Below are 16,834 nucleotides of genomic sequence, written 5' to 3'. Positions count from 1 at the left end.
AAGAGGTTTGAATCGAACATAAAAAGATAATTCAACTAACAATCGCTGTCATGAAAAATATCGATTAAATGCCTCGACTAGTATACTGAGGATCGATATTGTACAAGTATAATCGATGTTGCATTGTATCGTTATGTAGGTGGGCAGCACGTGGGAGTCCTACGGGACGCCCCGTTGAGATCGGCGCACGCATATTAACATGTTCATTTATTAATAAATAATATAGATCTTGTTACATTGAGACACGATCTAATTTAATTAACATACTTTGTTTTTAATTGTTAAATGCTACTTAGAAGCACGAGATAACTCACTTTACATACTTTGGTTTTTATTACATTTCATTAAGTTATGTTTAAAGAAAGGACACACGTATTTTTAATATAAAAATCATAATCCAAACGATGGGTGAGAAAGAACAACTATCGATTGTTATTGTGTTGTTTTTATAAGCAACTAGTGTAGGGAGTCCAACACTCATATAAATATAAGCCTATCCATTAAGTACATGTATTTTCTACATGGATACCAAGTTTCAAGTCAATAGGATGCATGGTTTAGTAGTTATAACGGAACATCCGTAAAAATCACTGTAGATTTATATATTAATATGGATTTAACGTCGTATTCTATCAAATTCAAAAATAAAATAATATATTATATAATTTCATTTCTATATGCTTAATAGTACTATGGTTACTGAAGACAAGTTGAATGCGATCTATGGTCGGAGCGGTACCGGCCTCAAACGGTTATAAAGCGGTATGCCCACTGAGAGCCGGTCAAGTGCGTGCCTTTGTGCCAAAAAAGGTAATCGTTACAAATTTATTTATAAATCGGATAGGTCTATTAATCGATATTATCCGGCTGAAATCCTTGAACGTTTTACCAGTAAATTCAGTCGTGAACAAACTTTTATTAAGCTAGTAAATTTTTACGAATTGTTCAATTAGAGATAATAACTCATATGATAACTACGGGATGTTTAAAAAATATGTTGTTAATGTAAACTACTGCTATGTACTAAGGGTAAAATGGTAATAATAGGAGTGATGGGAGAGATGTGCTCCGCACTAAACGCTTCACTTTGCCCCTTTTAGCCTTTTCATGAGCTCTGTCTCATGCGAGGTTTGGATGCTGGTTGTTGAGCGACAGGAGGTTTTAGTCGGTTCGACTCCGACATGCCCCGCCCTCCATCCCCAGTGAAGGGCAGAAGTCAAGCGATTTCCTCCTGACAAAAAAAAAAGGTGTAATAATAGGTTATTTACTAGGTAATATGTCACTATATACCATGTGACATACTGTATACTACATAATACTTCATACCGTACTCTGTAGTACTTTAAAAAGTACTATCGCCTTGCTTTATTTTCTTGTTTCTCTTCTACAATTGTTTATGGTAACTTTTATATTCTAAAGTTTCTTTTGAATGATTTTTTTTATGTATGACGGTTAAATAAATACTCTGATCTTGTGTGCAACTCTCTTTATAATTCCGTTAATTAATATAGTGCGAGAACACGATTAAAACGAATTAACTCAACGAAACTAATGAAAAAAATTATATTAATTAACATAAATTATGTATCCTACATCATCTTGCGCTGTAAAATGTTTTTGTGTCAATTTTGGTTTTTTTATTAATGTTCTACGTTTGAGAACCGTGTTCGTTCAATGGGGGAATTTGGGGGAGAGGTTGCAGATATTAAAGTCGTCGTGGCCTCCTCCTCGCGTCGTTTCCTCACTGCTGAGGGTCGTGACCATTATAATTCGACATGATTTTACTCCTTGTGATGTCCCGCCAGCGCCTCCGATCATTGGCCGCATGAAGGGCGTCGTGGAATGGGATCTCTAGTGTGGTGCGGATTTGGTTGAACCACCTTGTTGGACTGCGCCCGCGCGGTCTCTTTCCCTCGATCTTCCCTGTCACGAATAGTCTTTCTAAGCTATCCGGTGTTTTCCGAGCAATATGACCGAAGTACTCGAGTGCGCGGCGAAGGCAGAGTGTGGACAGTCTAGTCTTGATCTGCAGTTGATCTAAGATAGACTGATTGCTTCTCTTCGCTGTCCAAGGTATCCGGAGCATTCTTCTCTAGCACCACATCTCAAAAGCATCCACGCGTTTGCGATCAGCTGCTTTAAGGGTCCAGGTCTCCGTTCCGTATATAAAAATGGAAAAGACCAGAGTGAGCACCAGTTTTGTCTTTGTTTTCTGGGTAATGTTATGGTCCTTCCAGATTTTACCGAGCTGGGTCATGGCTCCCTTTGCCATTCCAATACGCCGTCGTACTTCAAGTTCGCTGGATCCAGTATTGTTAATGTTGGAGCCTAGGTAAATAAAGTTGTCAACAAGCTCAAGGTTTAGTGTTCCACTAAGCTCCAACTTTTTTGTGCGATCAATGACCATGATCTTAGTTTTGGATCTGTTGATGGCGAGTCCCATCTCCAACCCTATCTGCTCCATCCTGTTCAGAAGCTCTGTCATCTCTGCTTCTGTTGTGGCAAGCAGAGTGGTGTCATCTGCGTAGCGCAGGTTCGTCACTTTGACACCACCTATGGTTATGCCTCCATCCCAGTTTTCTAGGGTCTTGCGCATGATGTATTCGCCGTATATATTAAATAGAATGGGTGACAGAATACACCCCTGGCGAACTCCTCTTCTGAAATTAAACGGGTTTGACGTAGCCTAAAGGATAAGATGTCTGGTGTACTAGTACATGGCGATGCGACTGTGCCTATGTTCAAATCTCGTTGGCAGCTGCCTTTTTTTTATGAAATACTTAGCACGTGTTCACGAATGACTTCCACAATAGATATATAATCACTATGGAGACAAGAGTCGAGGATAAAGTTGTAGTAAAATTTAGGTAAAGGACTCTATTATGTCGGTACTAAAGCAATGGAGGAGAATTCAGATATGTATGAATATTTTTTTTAGATTAATCGTGTAAAAAAAATTAATTGAGGAAGATGGACAAATCAAATATGACAATAAAAAACGCGAGATTAAGCCATAAAAGTAGGTTTAATATTTTAGTTTCATCTAACAGTTTTTAATAGTTCACTATTTATTATTATTTTTTTTACTTATCTTCTTGTACTTGTACAAGTACTTCTTATCATAGTCCAAGAAAATATAATTGATGAACTTTAATTCTATAAAGGTCAATCATACTTACAAGTCTTCCAACGGAGTCAGATAAATAAAAATGTTTCATGTGGCTATTGTTAATAAATTTCGAAAACGTTAAGTACTCTAAAAGCTGCTTCTGCGTTTCCGTTTGCGTGTAAGTACTGGCAACAACAAAAGTCACGCTCCTAATTATAGAAGCATTCCCAATCAATTACCGCGCACGCGCAACAAGAACGTCGCAACATTATGCACTCGCCTGTACCGTCAGAACGAAAGTTCGGATATATTTTAATAAATTTATTTTTGGTATAATTAATATGATCAGTATTAATACTCAGAATAATTAAATGTTACGAAATTATTCCAGTGTAAGGTCATTGTCAAATAAGTCAATCAATAATATTAATATATTTAATGTAGGAATAATATATATTTTTTTTAACTTCTTTAATAAGCATATTAACAATTTGGTAATATTTTTTTATTAGATTGTATTTTCCTTTGTGTTTTGATTGGTTTGTCCGTGAAAGTTTTCAAGATTTACGATTAATTTAATTGCATTTAAATTTTAATGTCATAAATTCCAATCGTAAAAATTTTATGGTCATTTTTTATTTTAATCTTCGCTAACTGGTTGAGTCGTTGATATTTAGACATCGTTTCGCCATAAGTTATCAATGTTTTGAGTGTATTCCGTTTCACAAAACGCATATTGTGTAGGGCGATATAAATTTTATAAATCATATCCTCTGATTTATGATTAATTAGATCAGTAATAATTACAGATGAAGAACAGCAAATTCTAAATTAATTATTGATTCTTGATTTTAGTTCATATTCACAGTACCTTGTAAGTACAACTTTGTGCCCGAAATATTTCAACATACCATAAGACAAGGCACAGAAGTAAAATAAAAAGTTTTGTATTTATTTTGAATGTTAATCAATTTTTTAATATTACACGAAAAAAAAACAAAAAAAGTATCAATTTGGTTTAAATCTAAAAATATATATTATCTATGGCTACATCGAACGTCAAAAGTTCAGCGACCCGTGTCATAACCTAACAAAATAACTGATTAGCATTAAATCATAAAGTAATATAGATACAAACGTTTAACTGGCATTCAAACGTTGTCAACCGTTGGCGCTGAGCCAAAATACTAATGCTCTATTGAATATAATAGCTATTTGTATGTGACTGTACATTGACATATACATACTTCTCTGCTGTTCTCTTAATAGATCATTTGGTATTGGAGTCACTAAAAAAGCGGTTATAGTTAAAAATATTTTATGTAGAATTTTATTTTCTACGTTTTTGTGGTGTGTAAAAGACGTGTGTTAATCTTGTTTAACAAATTTAACAGCGCTTGCAAAACAATGTGTGAGGAAATTCTAAAACGTACTGGCTGATAGGTGCGTTGTAGCAGTAACTAAAATAGGCCTTCGAAGCTGCCGATAAATAAATGTGGAAAAAACTAAGCAATGTTCTTGAGTAGTAGGGATGATACCCGCCTTGATGTCATACTGGTGCAAATCAAGAGATTAATCTTTGTTGATTACAGAATTAAAGTAGAAAAAGTCTAAATTTTGACAATATTTACTTACTTAGAAGAATCGTGTTCTTAAGAGCCTACTAATCGACTTTTTCTTATAAACATAATTGTACTAACATTACCTTTAGTAGTTACCTTAAATTTCAGCATTTTTTTTCCTACCTATGCTGATAGCCTTGAGAGCCTATTCAGCGTTGCCCTAGTGTGTAGGCGAGCCCTCGGGGCTCAAACCGGAGGTGTTGCTAGCACTAGCCCTGGCAAGAGCAACGCTTCGCAGAATCTACCACCGGATCGGAGTAGCGACACACTGAGAAGATCCGGCGAGAAACTCAGTGGGCTTAACTTGCTTAATACTTGGAGGCAAAATTCGACTACAAATCTTTTAAAAAAATGTGTGATATTATAAAATATAACAGGGGAGTGTTAAAATATCCTAATCAGATGTGGTCGGCTCCAAAACATCGTACTTTGGATTGAACAATTAATGGACATATGTACTGGAGATCCACATGTGAATTATTATTTAGTACTTATCACACTTAACATATCTATGCTGGAACATCAGAAATAAAGCGACTTAACGAATAGAACAGGAAATCGAACATAAAAAATGAACACAAACTCCTTTATGTTCGAATTTAAAACGCACATCCGCATGTTCTATGGCTCGCTATTTTATGAGCAGTCGATCGTCGTGGCTGATGAATGGCTTCACTTGAACGTCTTGTTTGATCACCAGATAAATATCCCGGAGGACTCTCAGAGAATCCGGGAACGCCTGTTAATGGGCCGACCATAACGTGCTTTTGTATTTTTATACCGAACAAATTTATAGAGTTTTAAACGTTAACGTAATATTGTCACTAATATTACGAAGCTATTATCTTTTATGTGTATCGTTATAAGCGAATTGCGGCGGGAACGGCTAAAGAGCGGTTAGTTTTTAAATGTTTTTTTTTAATTGTTTATATACCTACCGAACGATTTTGCGTATCGGCACATTTCGCTACCAAACGAAATACCGAAGCTCTTTTTTTGATTTACGGTAAATCTTATGTTTCGATAAAATTTGATATTTTCTTGACCAAATCGAATATTGAGACAGCGCGAAGCGAACATCAGTGGGGACGCGAGGAATGCCCGCCTCACTTGTACAGACAACAAAAATGTCAAGCACAAGGTACCCGTTTAAAATATTGGAATGAATGACATACCACGCCTCGAACGATTAATGGTTCGCCGCTTACAAAAAGCAAACATTCTCATTAATATATCAACTGTCTTTTTAGCGGCATCGTGAGGTGTTAGGTAGCGTACACAGAAACAACACTTTTACTATAATATTTAAATGTGTTGCTTGAAAAAATATCGCTAATACCACCTTCAACAATAATAATTAAAATTCATAATGTTTAAATTTAAATATGTCTAAAGTTGGTATTAAATTAATTTTCGAATTTATGAAGTTATTGTCTTATGTTAGGCAGATCAATAGATAATAGGTTGGTAACACTGTTAATCTATTAAAGTCTATCAAAGGCGTTTTTAAACAAAAATCACTCGTGATTCTATAGGAACAGTTTCGCAAAGTATATTCACGAATGGAATATTTATAAAACAAACGTTTCTTCGTAATAACTCACCCCGTTGACGGTTTTGTTTGAAAAAGAAAAACGACAAAATCCTACAATGGAAGCGTTTGAATGCGCTTAAAACGTCGCGTATTTCTTTCGTCGCTCAGTGCGAGTCAAAACACGAACATAACTCAGTAACATCTGTAGCCGATATCTTTTCTACAATTAAGATGTGAACTAAACAGTCGCTTTCGTGTATCCCCCAAAAGAAAGCAATTTAGCTACTGAACTTTTAAAGGAATGCAGACGTGCGATACACGACTATTGGGTGCCGTTTAATTTGACGTTGCCAAGGATTTGAAAACAACATTCCAGCATAAGAGCATGCTGAAATATTGTTTTCAAATCTGGAATTTCATACTGGAATATAGTTTCAATTATTAAAAAATCGGTTGTCTGTAAAGTCGGTTTACTGACGATAGTTGAACGTGACAACGTCATAAGAAAATACTGATGGAATGGTTTCCTTTTTCAAAAGAAAATTTTAATTTTATTTGTTTGATAGATATTTTGTATGGACAATTGCCACTACATTCACTTTTCACTGAACTTCATACTTGACGAAAACATGTAAATGTATTATTGTATAGCAGCTGTCCACGCGGATGCATCGCTCACTCAAGTAGGAGAGAGACAGATGTCGAACGCTGCCGAACGCAGAGGCCGATTGTGCCTCTTTGTCGCTCGTTGCGCGCTCTCGCTTGCACTTCAAGCCTTAAATGGAACGCCTCAATGAGTCATGTTTTTCGTGCATGCAGCCGGTTCCATCGAATTATAAGACGTTGTTACGTCAAAAATTAAATTTGTTTCTAATTCATTGAGATAGGTAGGCGTGTGTTCATGGCACAATTCGTGTTAAGCTATTACTATTATAGAACAATGTGAATGCACGTCCTTTGATATATCATGATAAGATCGAACTGCCAATTAATTTGTTTGAACTTCCAAGCGTGAGTCATAATTGATTTAAGCACTTTTATTTCTAACAGGATTCAGTTCAATGATATTTATTTGTATTAAATATTAGATCAAAGAAGCAGAATATAATTAGAAACCTAAATTATTAAATCGCATACAATAAAGACATTTTTACCCTTCAAATCGTTGATTAATGACCGGTAATTAGAGCGACAAGGACAAATAGTTATGCGACTATAAGAATAGACTGTGCCAAATTTTAAAGCTTAAAAATTTTTAAAGACAATGTTTTTTATAATTCCGGATTGCGTTAATAATTCGATTATTAGCTGGATAGATTATTGTTATTACAATCCTTTGTCTATACTTAACAGTATGGACTGTAATTGATAGTCGTGGATTTGTTTTTTTTACGAAGGGATTTAGCACGACCAAGTCGTTTTGATTTGAAGACCGGATTTGAATCGGAACTTCTTGCGAAAGGTCAACATTGTAGTAAAGACAGTTTGAATTAATTTTCGAATGAGATCCAATAATTAGGTATAGAAAATCATAGGCTCTCGCGTTAGTTCTAGCGGTCTGGATATTGTTAACATACATATTATTATATTCTTTTCAGTTACCGTAAATTTGATTCGTCTCCCTTAAATGTATTGTTTTATCATTTCATTTAAAATTCCTTGTAATCTTAATAATGTACTCTTCTAATAATAAAGTATATAATAATATGTTCTCTTTAGTTAAGTATTTTTAACATTATAGTATTGCTTTATAGATATCAATATTTTATGTTTATATTTATGTAATTTAATACTTACTTACTTTATTTATTATAGAAACTAGGCCCTTAGCTTTCGAATAAAATCGCAATTAACTGCTTAAACTGCAAGCTCGACACTGACAGTAATGGCATTGTGAGAAGCCGATTTCCATTTTGAAATAACGTGGAAGAAGAATAACTAGAGACTGCTATAACGCGAATTATTATTAATAATATTTATTACAATGTTTTAGAATACGTCTTATACAAAATATGCAGCAGCAAAGTTCTTTTTGATTTATTTCATTTTAAATTAGGCATCCACTATTGGGAATTTTGTTTTTTTTTTTTTTATTTACGAATTATACAACCTACTAAATAGATTACTCTAAGCGAAAACACATTCTCATAAATAAATTCAAATGTCACTCGATATATTTTATGAACTTCACTACGACAACCCTTTCAAATATTTTAATGACGCCCAAAACCGCGGCTAAAAAGCAGCTCGTGTGCATCACCACTTAGTTTTATTTCCGTCCTCGGTGCGTCTTGCGTTAACACGACATTAATACGTGCATTTAAACTTTTTCAACTGTCACATAATTTATTTTTTTATTTTGAGTTTTTTTAAGCCATTAGCTATTAAGGAGCTAAATGTTTGACATTAGGATCATTACGAACTCGTTTTTAGGCGCCCCGCTTATAAACCGACTGAATTTTGATGGGCGCAATTTATTAAAATACGTTCTAGTGTTAATAATAAATTTTTCATTTAGTTTTTTCCCCTACCTATTCGCTGGTAGTCTAGGGGGATATTCCGAATACGCCCGGACTGGTAAGTGAGCTCACAGGCTCAACCTGATAGAATTTGCTAACACTAGCCCTAGCAAGAGCAGTGCTTCGCAGAATCTACCACCGGATCGGAATCGCGACCTATTGAGAAGATCCGGCGAGAAACTCAGTGGGCTGTGTCTATGGGTTAGTCCGTCGAACTCTGACGGTGGACCGGTGCTTGAGGTATGAGGTATCCGACAAGAAATGTTTTCATTTAGTAATTAGAATGTGGTATAAAATAACACTATGACGTCACAATCTTACCCGGATTATAATAATATGCTTATATCTTATTATATTTTAATTAGCGGTCGTAATAATTAGTATATAGTGTTGTGGATAGTTTGTTCTGGTGAAATGTTCCAATCGTTTCTTAATAAAAATTAGTGATATTTTACATATCACATGATCACACATTGCTGATACTCATAAATCTCGTAAACGAATGACTGTCATGTTCTCTTGAGTCGCGTTTTGACAAGTTACAATGACATTTGCATAATTCAACCGAAAACGTCAGTTGGACGGTTTTAAATTATGACGTACATTTCGACAATTTATAATCGTCAAGAATAATAATAAATTTTGGGAGCACGCGAAAAAGTGTCTGTGTTTGGTGGGTGTTTTGTTGATAAAACACATTGACGCATTAAAATATTAGGTAATTAATGTGGGAAATCTTGAGAGACGTCACCGTAGGAAACGCTGTTATGAGCAGAATAGTAAATATTCCACACGTCCTTACGGATCCATCAGATCCAATAACGCTTGCATTAGACACCTTTAGCTCTAACACTAGGAGTAGGGACCCCGGTAACCGTGCTCGTCGAACTCGGCAGAGAGTTCGACGTCCAACCTAACCTAAACATCAGCTCGCTGAGTTTCTCACCGGATCGTTTCAGCGGGTCGCGATTCCGATCCGGTAGTAGATTCATTCGCAAAGCAGCTATTCTTGAGTTGTTAGGTCTCCCTTGAAGGCGCTCGGGTAGCTGTTAGCATATCCCACCCCTCCTGGCTGAGCCCTTGTCGCCCACCTGCCCTGATAAAATTGGAGAGGCCACCAATAACCTCTCAAACATAAAAAAAGTAAATATTCGGCAATCGTATCCAGTTGATCTGCTTATAAATAAGTCTTGATTTAGGTAAAATTTGTAATTTTCAGTTTTAGTATTCCAAATGGAACATGGATAGATAAATTAGTTTCACAGTTAAGTGAGAATAATTTTTTTTAATGTAAGGGATATTTTTGTTTCTTAATAACAATAGTTCCAACAAAAATAATTAGGTAAGGATGTCTTTAATTCTGAGAGACAGTAAGCAAACAGAATGCCATCTTAAATTCTTATAATAAAGGCAGACCTGTTTTCTAATAATTGAAGACATAAGTGGATGAAGCTGTTAAATACCATTTTAAAGATTTTTGAGTCTTTACATTGAGATATAAACCTCACCTCTGGTGTTACATATACTATATTAGACCTTAAAACTCTGGGTTTAAAGGCTATTTTTAGAAATTACATGTGATGAAGGAGTTACGTACGTAGAAATGTACAAGTAACAAAATTAACAAATTGTATCATATCCCCTTCATCCACTCTTATCTTCAATTATATCAAGGAATTCTTCATTTTGTATTTCGATCACAGAAACTCCATTGGTCTTTTTAACGTAAATATTTAAAAAAAAAACCCAATCATTACGGTAGTTCGAAATTTAAACACTTTCTCTCAGTGATAAACTGTCATGTGTCAAGATGACAGTTTATAGCCAGTTCCAAGCCACCTATATTAATACGTTTTTCTCATGTGACTTAATAATCTGTCACATACACGTGTTGAGCTGTCAATCAGCGCCTATAAACATTAATTAGGACTTATGTGGCAATTAGTTGATTGTAATGTAGGACAGTCTATAAAATTAAAACGACCTGTCATAAATATTCACAAGTCTTCATTTTATTAATAATAAATTACCATTTTAAATTGAAACGTGGCTTTGACGGAGATCACAAAAGTTGTGGTTCAAAATAAATTAGCTTTTAGTTTTTTTTTTTTTGAAATTCCGACGATTTAGTAATTTAATACTTCGAAATTTATTAGTTTATCGCGAATTCATTTATTGTTGTCGTTATTTTGAAAATTTGATGATAACGTACCTAATTATTGTAAATACGGAAAATTCTCTGGCACCTAGGTTTTATATAGCATTCAATATATAATAGTTAAAATACATTATAAACCATTTTTTTTTATTCGCTTAGATCGGTGGGCGAGCTCACAGCCCACCTGATGTTAAGTGGTTACTGGAGCCCATAGACATCTACAACGTAATTGTGCCATCTTGAGATATAAGTTCTAAGATCTCAGTATAGTTACAACGGCTGTCCCACCCTACAAACCGAAACGTATTACTGCTTCACGGCAGAAATAGGCAGGATGGTGGTACCTACCCGCGCGGACTCACAAGAGGTCCTACCACCAGTAAGAAGTTCCAAGTTCCTTGTTTGTCCATGAACTATTTTCTTTTGAATTCAGAATATGTTGCACACTTTTTTTTATTCTATTCCGATCCTATTATAACTCAATTTTAGAATATGATTCTTTTTATCAATTCAAGTTTGATTCGCTTTTTCTGTGTCATTGACTACATTTAACTTTCTACAATTTCGCTTTAAGATACGGTAGCATTCATAAATATATTTAATCATCTAAGCCACTTAACTTAAATTCTCACATCTTGAAACAAATTGTCGCCATAAATATTGATTCCGTTTGAATTATTTATAAAAAAAAAAAAAAAATCGAGACTTCGTTCGAGACTTAAAATCTCGATAATTAACGTTATCGATTATTCGCATCGGCTAAGCGTGGGCGTCAACCGATTTCTAACCAGCTGCATTGATAAGCATCAAGTGTTTGCGTATTTTTTTTTTTTTATTATTATTTGTCTTACGCTCCTGGTGTTCAAAGGGTTTTTTTTACGAGAAAACCTAAAATGGGTATTAATATTATATGGGTATTCATATTATGGGTATTAATATTAACATTAATTAATAGATTATTTGGCTTACGCTCTTCATGTTCAAAGGGTTTTTTTACGAGAAAACCTAAAATGGGTATTAATATTATATTGGTATTAATACTAATTAGTAGATTATTTTATTATTTGGCTTACGCTCCTGGTGTTCAAAGGGTTTTTTTTATGAGAAAACCTAAAATGGGTATATAAACTTAAACTTAGCGCGACTTATTTTGATGAATCCTTTACGAACCTCTGTTATTCTATGAAATCTATTGAACGGATAGTCAGTAAAGATTTTAATAAATCAAACTTAAATTTGTAAGATAATCTTACTCATCGAATCCTATTTATTAAATTGTTATACTTACTATCTACCTATAAATAAAGCATAATCGATTTTTAAATCATTCGTTTCCTGCTTCTTTTATTCTGGATTTTATTACCGTATTCACGGTATCGAGTATCGGGACATTCCTATCGACGACGCCCGTTCTTTGTATTGAGATGTATCGTTTTGTTTTAATTCAGTCTTCTGCTATGACCGTCGTATTTTATATACAGGGTGTATACAAAAGACGAAGCCGAAACGTTAATAAAATATTAGCGCAGAGCTGGCCTAGCACACATAAGCTTAATTTTTTTTTATTGCCCTTGTAGGCAAACGAGCATACGGCCCACCTGATGGTTAGTAGTTACCGTCGCCCATGGACTTCAGCAATGCCAGGAGCAGAGCCAAGCCGCTGCCTACCGCTTAATACTCTCCACAAGCCTCTTTTGAAGAAGGACATAAAGTGAAATTATTCATTAGGAGAAGTGAAATTTTTCGTAATGTATCAAGCTTAGGTAATAGTTGAAACCTAATGAAAACGCGTAACCGATAGATTATGATGTGAAAAATCTTCATAAGTCCTGGTATGCATCCACATTTCGTTCGAAGTGGTTTTTCTTTCTATCTATCTGCATATTAAAATCTCTTAATACCAGTGTCAAATAAATAAATTTCAAGGCTAAGCCTCAAAGTATAACGATTAAAAACTTACATTCAAATATTATTTCGATCGAATCAACACGTGAATGCGCACAAATATGAACTCAATAGGTTTATTTTCTAAGAAAACGTACCTATTTAACGCCCTTATCTCTAAACTATGTCGTACAATTAAGATCTTTCTATAAAGATTGTTTCTAACTTTATGATCCCACTATCATGGTATTTTATGCGTGTTTCAGCTTAGCTGACTATCTCACAATCTTATCTGCTATTCAAATAAATCATTATGTTTTATGTTTTCTATAGAAAAGTAACGTAGCGTTGATTCGTAATAATTATAGACGTTTTGAATTAGTATTTCCGTGGGACGTTGTCTCTATAAATATAAAAATGAATTGCCGTTCGTTAGTCTCGCTAAAACTCGAGAACGGCCGGACCGATTTGGCTAATTTTGATCTTGAATTGTTTTTGGAAGTCCAGAGAAGGTTTAAAAGGTAGATAAATATGAAAATGCTGGGAATTAAATAAAAATAACATATTTGTTTTTCCTTTGATGTGTTTCCCCCGTCGGAAGGATTCCTTTTGTTTGCTTTAAGTTTATTTTATGCTTCCGCGTCAGCTAGTTCGAAATAAAAGTGACAGTTTAAGTTGTGATTTAAAAGTAAAGAGTATTGTTAATGGTCTTGGTTTGTTAGTTAATGTTGGAATCTGGCCCGCTTTGATTTGTCTTTTATCCAACCGCTGCCAAATTTCACACAGGATTAACCGCTAGAGCAATCTGAAGATTTCCTGAAAGTTTCATGGAAATCGGACCTACTGTTTCGGGCTCTGTAGGGAACATACACACACAAATCGACTTTTTTTAATAGACTAGCCGTACTCGCCCGCTTCGCTAGGCATTTAAAATTAACATTATTATTTATTGTTATTATTATTAGAGAGTCCAACACTCATATAAATATTAGCCTATCCATTAAGTACGTGTACTTTCTACATGGATACCAATTTTCAAGTCAATCGGACGCATGGTTCAGTAGTTTTAACGGAACATCCGTAAAAATCACTGTAGATTTATATATTAGTATAGATAGATAGATTCGAAGTCAAATAGTACCTAATAAAGTTAAATAGTACATCAATACAATAGTATCCTGTTAAATTTTCAAACAGAAAATAAATAATGCGAAATATTTTTGATAGTCCAAATCAATATGAAGAAATTACATATTAGTAAAATTAACAACGTATACTACTATAATACAAACCGAATGTAATTAATTCAACTAGAGGTCCCGCAGTAGTCGAAATTCGACTATACTTAATTGGAATTGTAAGTTTGTACACGATTATGATTGTATTTTATACTTCTATAATCACAAATTTCGCCAAGGCTACACTATAAAAAATATTAACAAAGACAAACAATATTTAATCTATTCTCAATTTGACAACAGACGCCAAGAACAAAAGTTTGAAAATAAATAGTATGCATGCGTGTATGCGTCAAATACATGGTATGTAGTGTGTGTAATGCTTTTTTTATTGATTTAATGTATCTTTTATGCAAAATATTAGCATTGTGCACTTCTTCTCTATATTTTCTATAAGTGTGGACAATTTCATACTCCTTCGTCCGCGCAATTTTCGTAAAAAGGGATACAAAGTTTTTGCTTCACGTATTAATATATAGATAGAACCCTCAGAAACGTCAAGCGATGCGCACCATTTAGTTAGATATGCGATTATAAGCCTTATTTTAAGGCGAATTCCAAAACTTCCGATCTCACAGTAAACAAGCTATATTAAATACGTTTTCCTTTCACAGACGCGAACGGAGAGCCGGCCAAGTTGAAGTGCAACTTAAGAAAGCACAAACCGAATCGGAAACCTCGAACGCCCTTCACCGCGCAACAACTAAGGGACCTGGAGAGCAAGTTCGAGAAGAAACAGTATCTGAGTATCGCAGAGCGAGCTGAGTTCTCATCGTTATTGGGCCTCTCTGAGACACAGGTTAGACTTTGAAAGTAATACTATTGTGGACTTTTTGGCGGGAACGCGAGGAGTGAAGTTGCGTGATTTGTTTTATTTTGTCTGTTTAGTGTTTTTTCAGGTTTAAATGTGTATTAAGGGTGGTTTATTAGCTGTTTAATATCTGTGAAAGTGCACAAATGTGGGAAAATGAAACAAAGCCGCTGGACGTAACTTCTCGGGATCCTCCAAAAAGTCCACTTAAAAAATCTCAGTAAATGACCACCATTTTACTGAGCTGACCCGGCAGACTTCGTAGTGCCTCAATCGATAAATAAAAGACCTAAACTTTTGTATAAAATAAATTTAAAACAAACAAAAGGTATCCGTCCAGCGGGGGACACATCAAAGGAAAAACAAAATTGTTATTTTTATGTAATTCCAAGCATTTTCATATTTATCTACCTTTTAAATCTTCTCTGGACTTCCACGAATAATTCAAGACCAAAATTAGCCAAATCGGTTCAGCCGTTCTCGAGTTTTAGCGAGACTTACGAACAGCAATTCATTTTGATATATATAGATAGATAAACATCGAATTGTGGCAATGTGAAAATCACAAATTAAATTGAATTAAATAAAAAAAAATCGTTCGCTATCCCGTCACGTCATAATTAAAATAAATTAATGACGGTAATAAACATATAACCTAGTGACGTTTAACGATAACGCCCAATTAAAAATAGCAACTGTCGCCTAACCGTTAATTAATTAGCAATTAATTCGTCTATTAGCATACAGATGTCTGACCTAAATTTCGATTTCAACAGGTGAAGATCTGGTTCCAAAATCGCCGGGCGAAGGCGAAGCGAATGCAGGAGGCGGAGATCGAGAAAATCAAAATGGCCCAGTATTCGAGGCATCCACATCCTCTGTACCCTCCCCACCCCGCGCTGCACCAGTTCTTCCATCCGCACGCCCTGCTGCAAGGAAGGCCGATGACCTCCATGGGTCTGCCTCCCCATCTAGCCATGGTCCAGCCACCGGTCAACGGAACTCCGTCACCAAACACCCAACGACAGTGAACTTAGGCAAAATCAAAATAATGAATTTAAATTAGAAATACGACAGCGAATGTAAAATTTGTAAATTAAAAAAGAAATAGAAGTGGACGGTAATTTTTTTTATCAAAGTCAAATTATTATGTATCATTTTGTTCTCATTATTGTAAATAAATCGTATTAAAGAGTAAATTACAACAATCAACATTCAATACATTTTAATAATAAACGGACCTTGTAAATTATAATGTAAATATAGGATTAATAATAATCACAAGTAGCTTATAAGTTTCATATGTATTGATAATAATATGTTAACCATGTATTTTGCCAAATTTTTTATCATTGTAATATAAAATGTCTTTAAAATTCGTTCATTTTTCTTTTGTTTTCAGATATATTATATTTTTGTAAATATAATTAATTAAGTAAGAAATAATTAGCTTGTAGATTCATACTATTCCTGAGGTTAAATAAATTTTATTTCAATTTAATTGATTGTTTTGATTTGGCATATAGATTAAACTAGCTTTTGACCGCGACTCCGTCCGCGTGGAATAGTTACTTTGGCATAACGCTAAATTTTACCCGCAACTTCATTTACGTAGAAAGTGAAAATATTTTTGAATTATAGAATGTTAAGAAGTTATATAAACCTCTATTTTGAAACATTCTTTATTGGTGCTCCCTTTGTATTAGTCTTAGAGTGATGTTATATAGCCTATAGCCTTCCTCAATAAATGGGCTATCTAACACTGAAATAATTTTTCAAATCGGACCAGTAGTTCCTGAGATTAGCGCGTTCAAACAAACAAACAGCTTTATAATATTAGTATAGATTTACCTATTCCCCATCATTCTGCAGGTTTTGCATCTGGTCTCTAGTTTTAGTGCTTACTGTGAGACCGCTCGGGTTGGCATCACCACCCTGTCTGATTCGACTGATATGCGT

The 16,834-nt window shown here is 34.6% G+C and overlaps 1 protein-coding gene across 1 annotated transcript in view; it reads left to right on the top strand.

Annotated features, from left to right (window-relative positions):
* Positions 1-16,376, top strand: part of LOC101741743 (homeobox protein vab-15) — a 34,715-nt gene extending 18,339 nt beyond the window's left edge. The window contains exons 2-3 of the mRNA XM_038020690.2: positions 14,679-14,863; positions 15,652-16,376. Of these exons, the coding sequence (XP_037876618.1) occupies positions 14,679-14,863; positions 15,652-15,906 (440 nt within the window). The 3' untranslated portion in view covers positions 15,907-16,376. The remainder of the gene's footprint in view (positions 1-14,678; positions 14,864-15,651) is intronic.
* The last annotated feature ends 458 nt before the right edge of the window (positions 16,377-16,834 follow it).

The sequence above is a fragment of the Bombyx mori genome, chromosome 26 (genome assembly GCF_030269925.1).
Source record: "Bombyx mori chromosome 26, ASM3026992v2".
In the NCBI taxonomy this organism is placed as follows: domain Eukaryota; kingdom Metazoa; phylum Arthropoda; class Insecta; order Lepidoptera; family Bombycidae; genus Bombyx; species Bombyx mori.
Note: the sequence above shows the minus strand (reverse complement) of the source record. Positions and strands in the feature narration are given on the sequence as shown.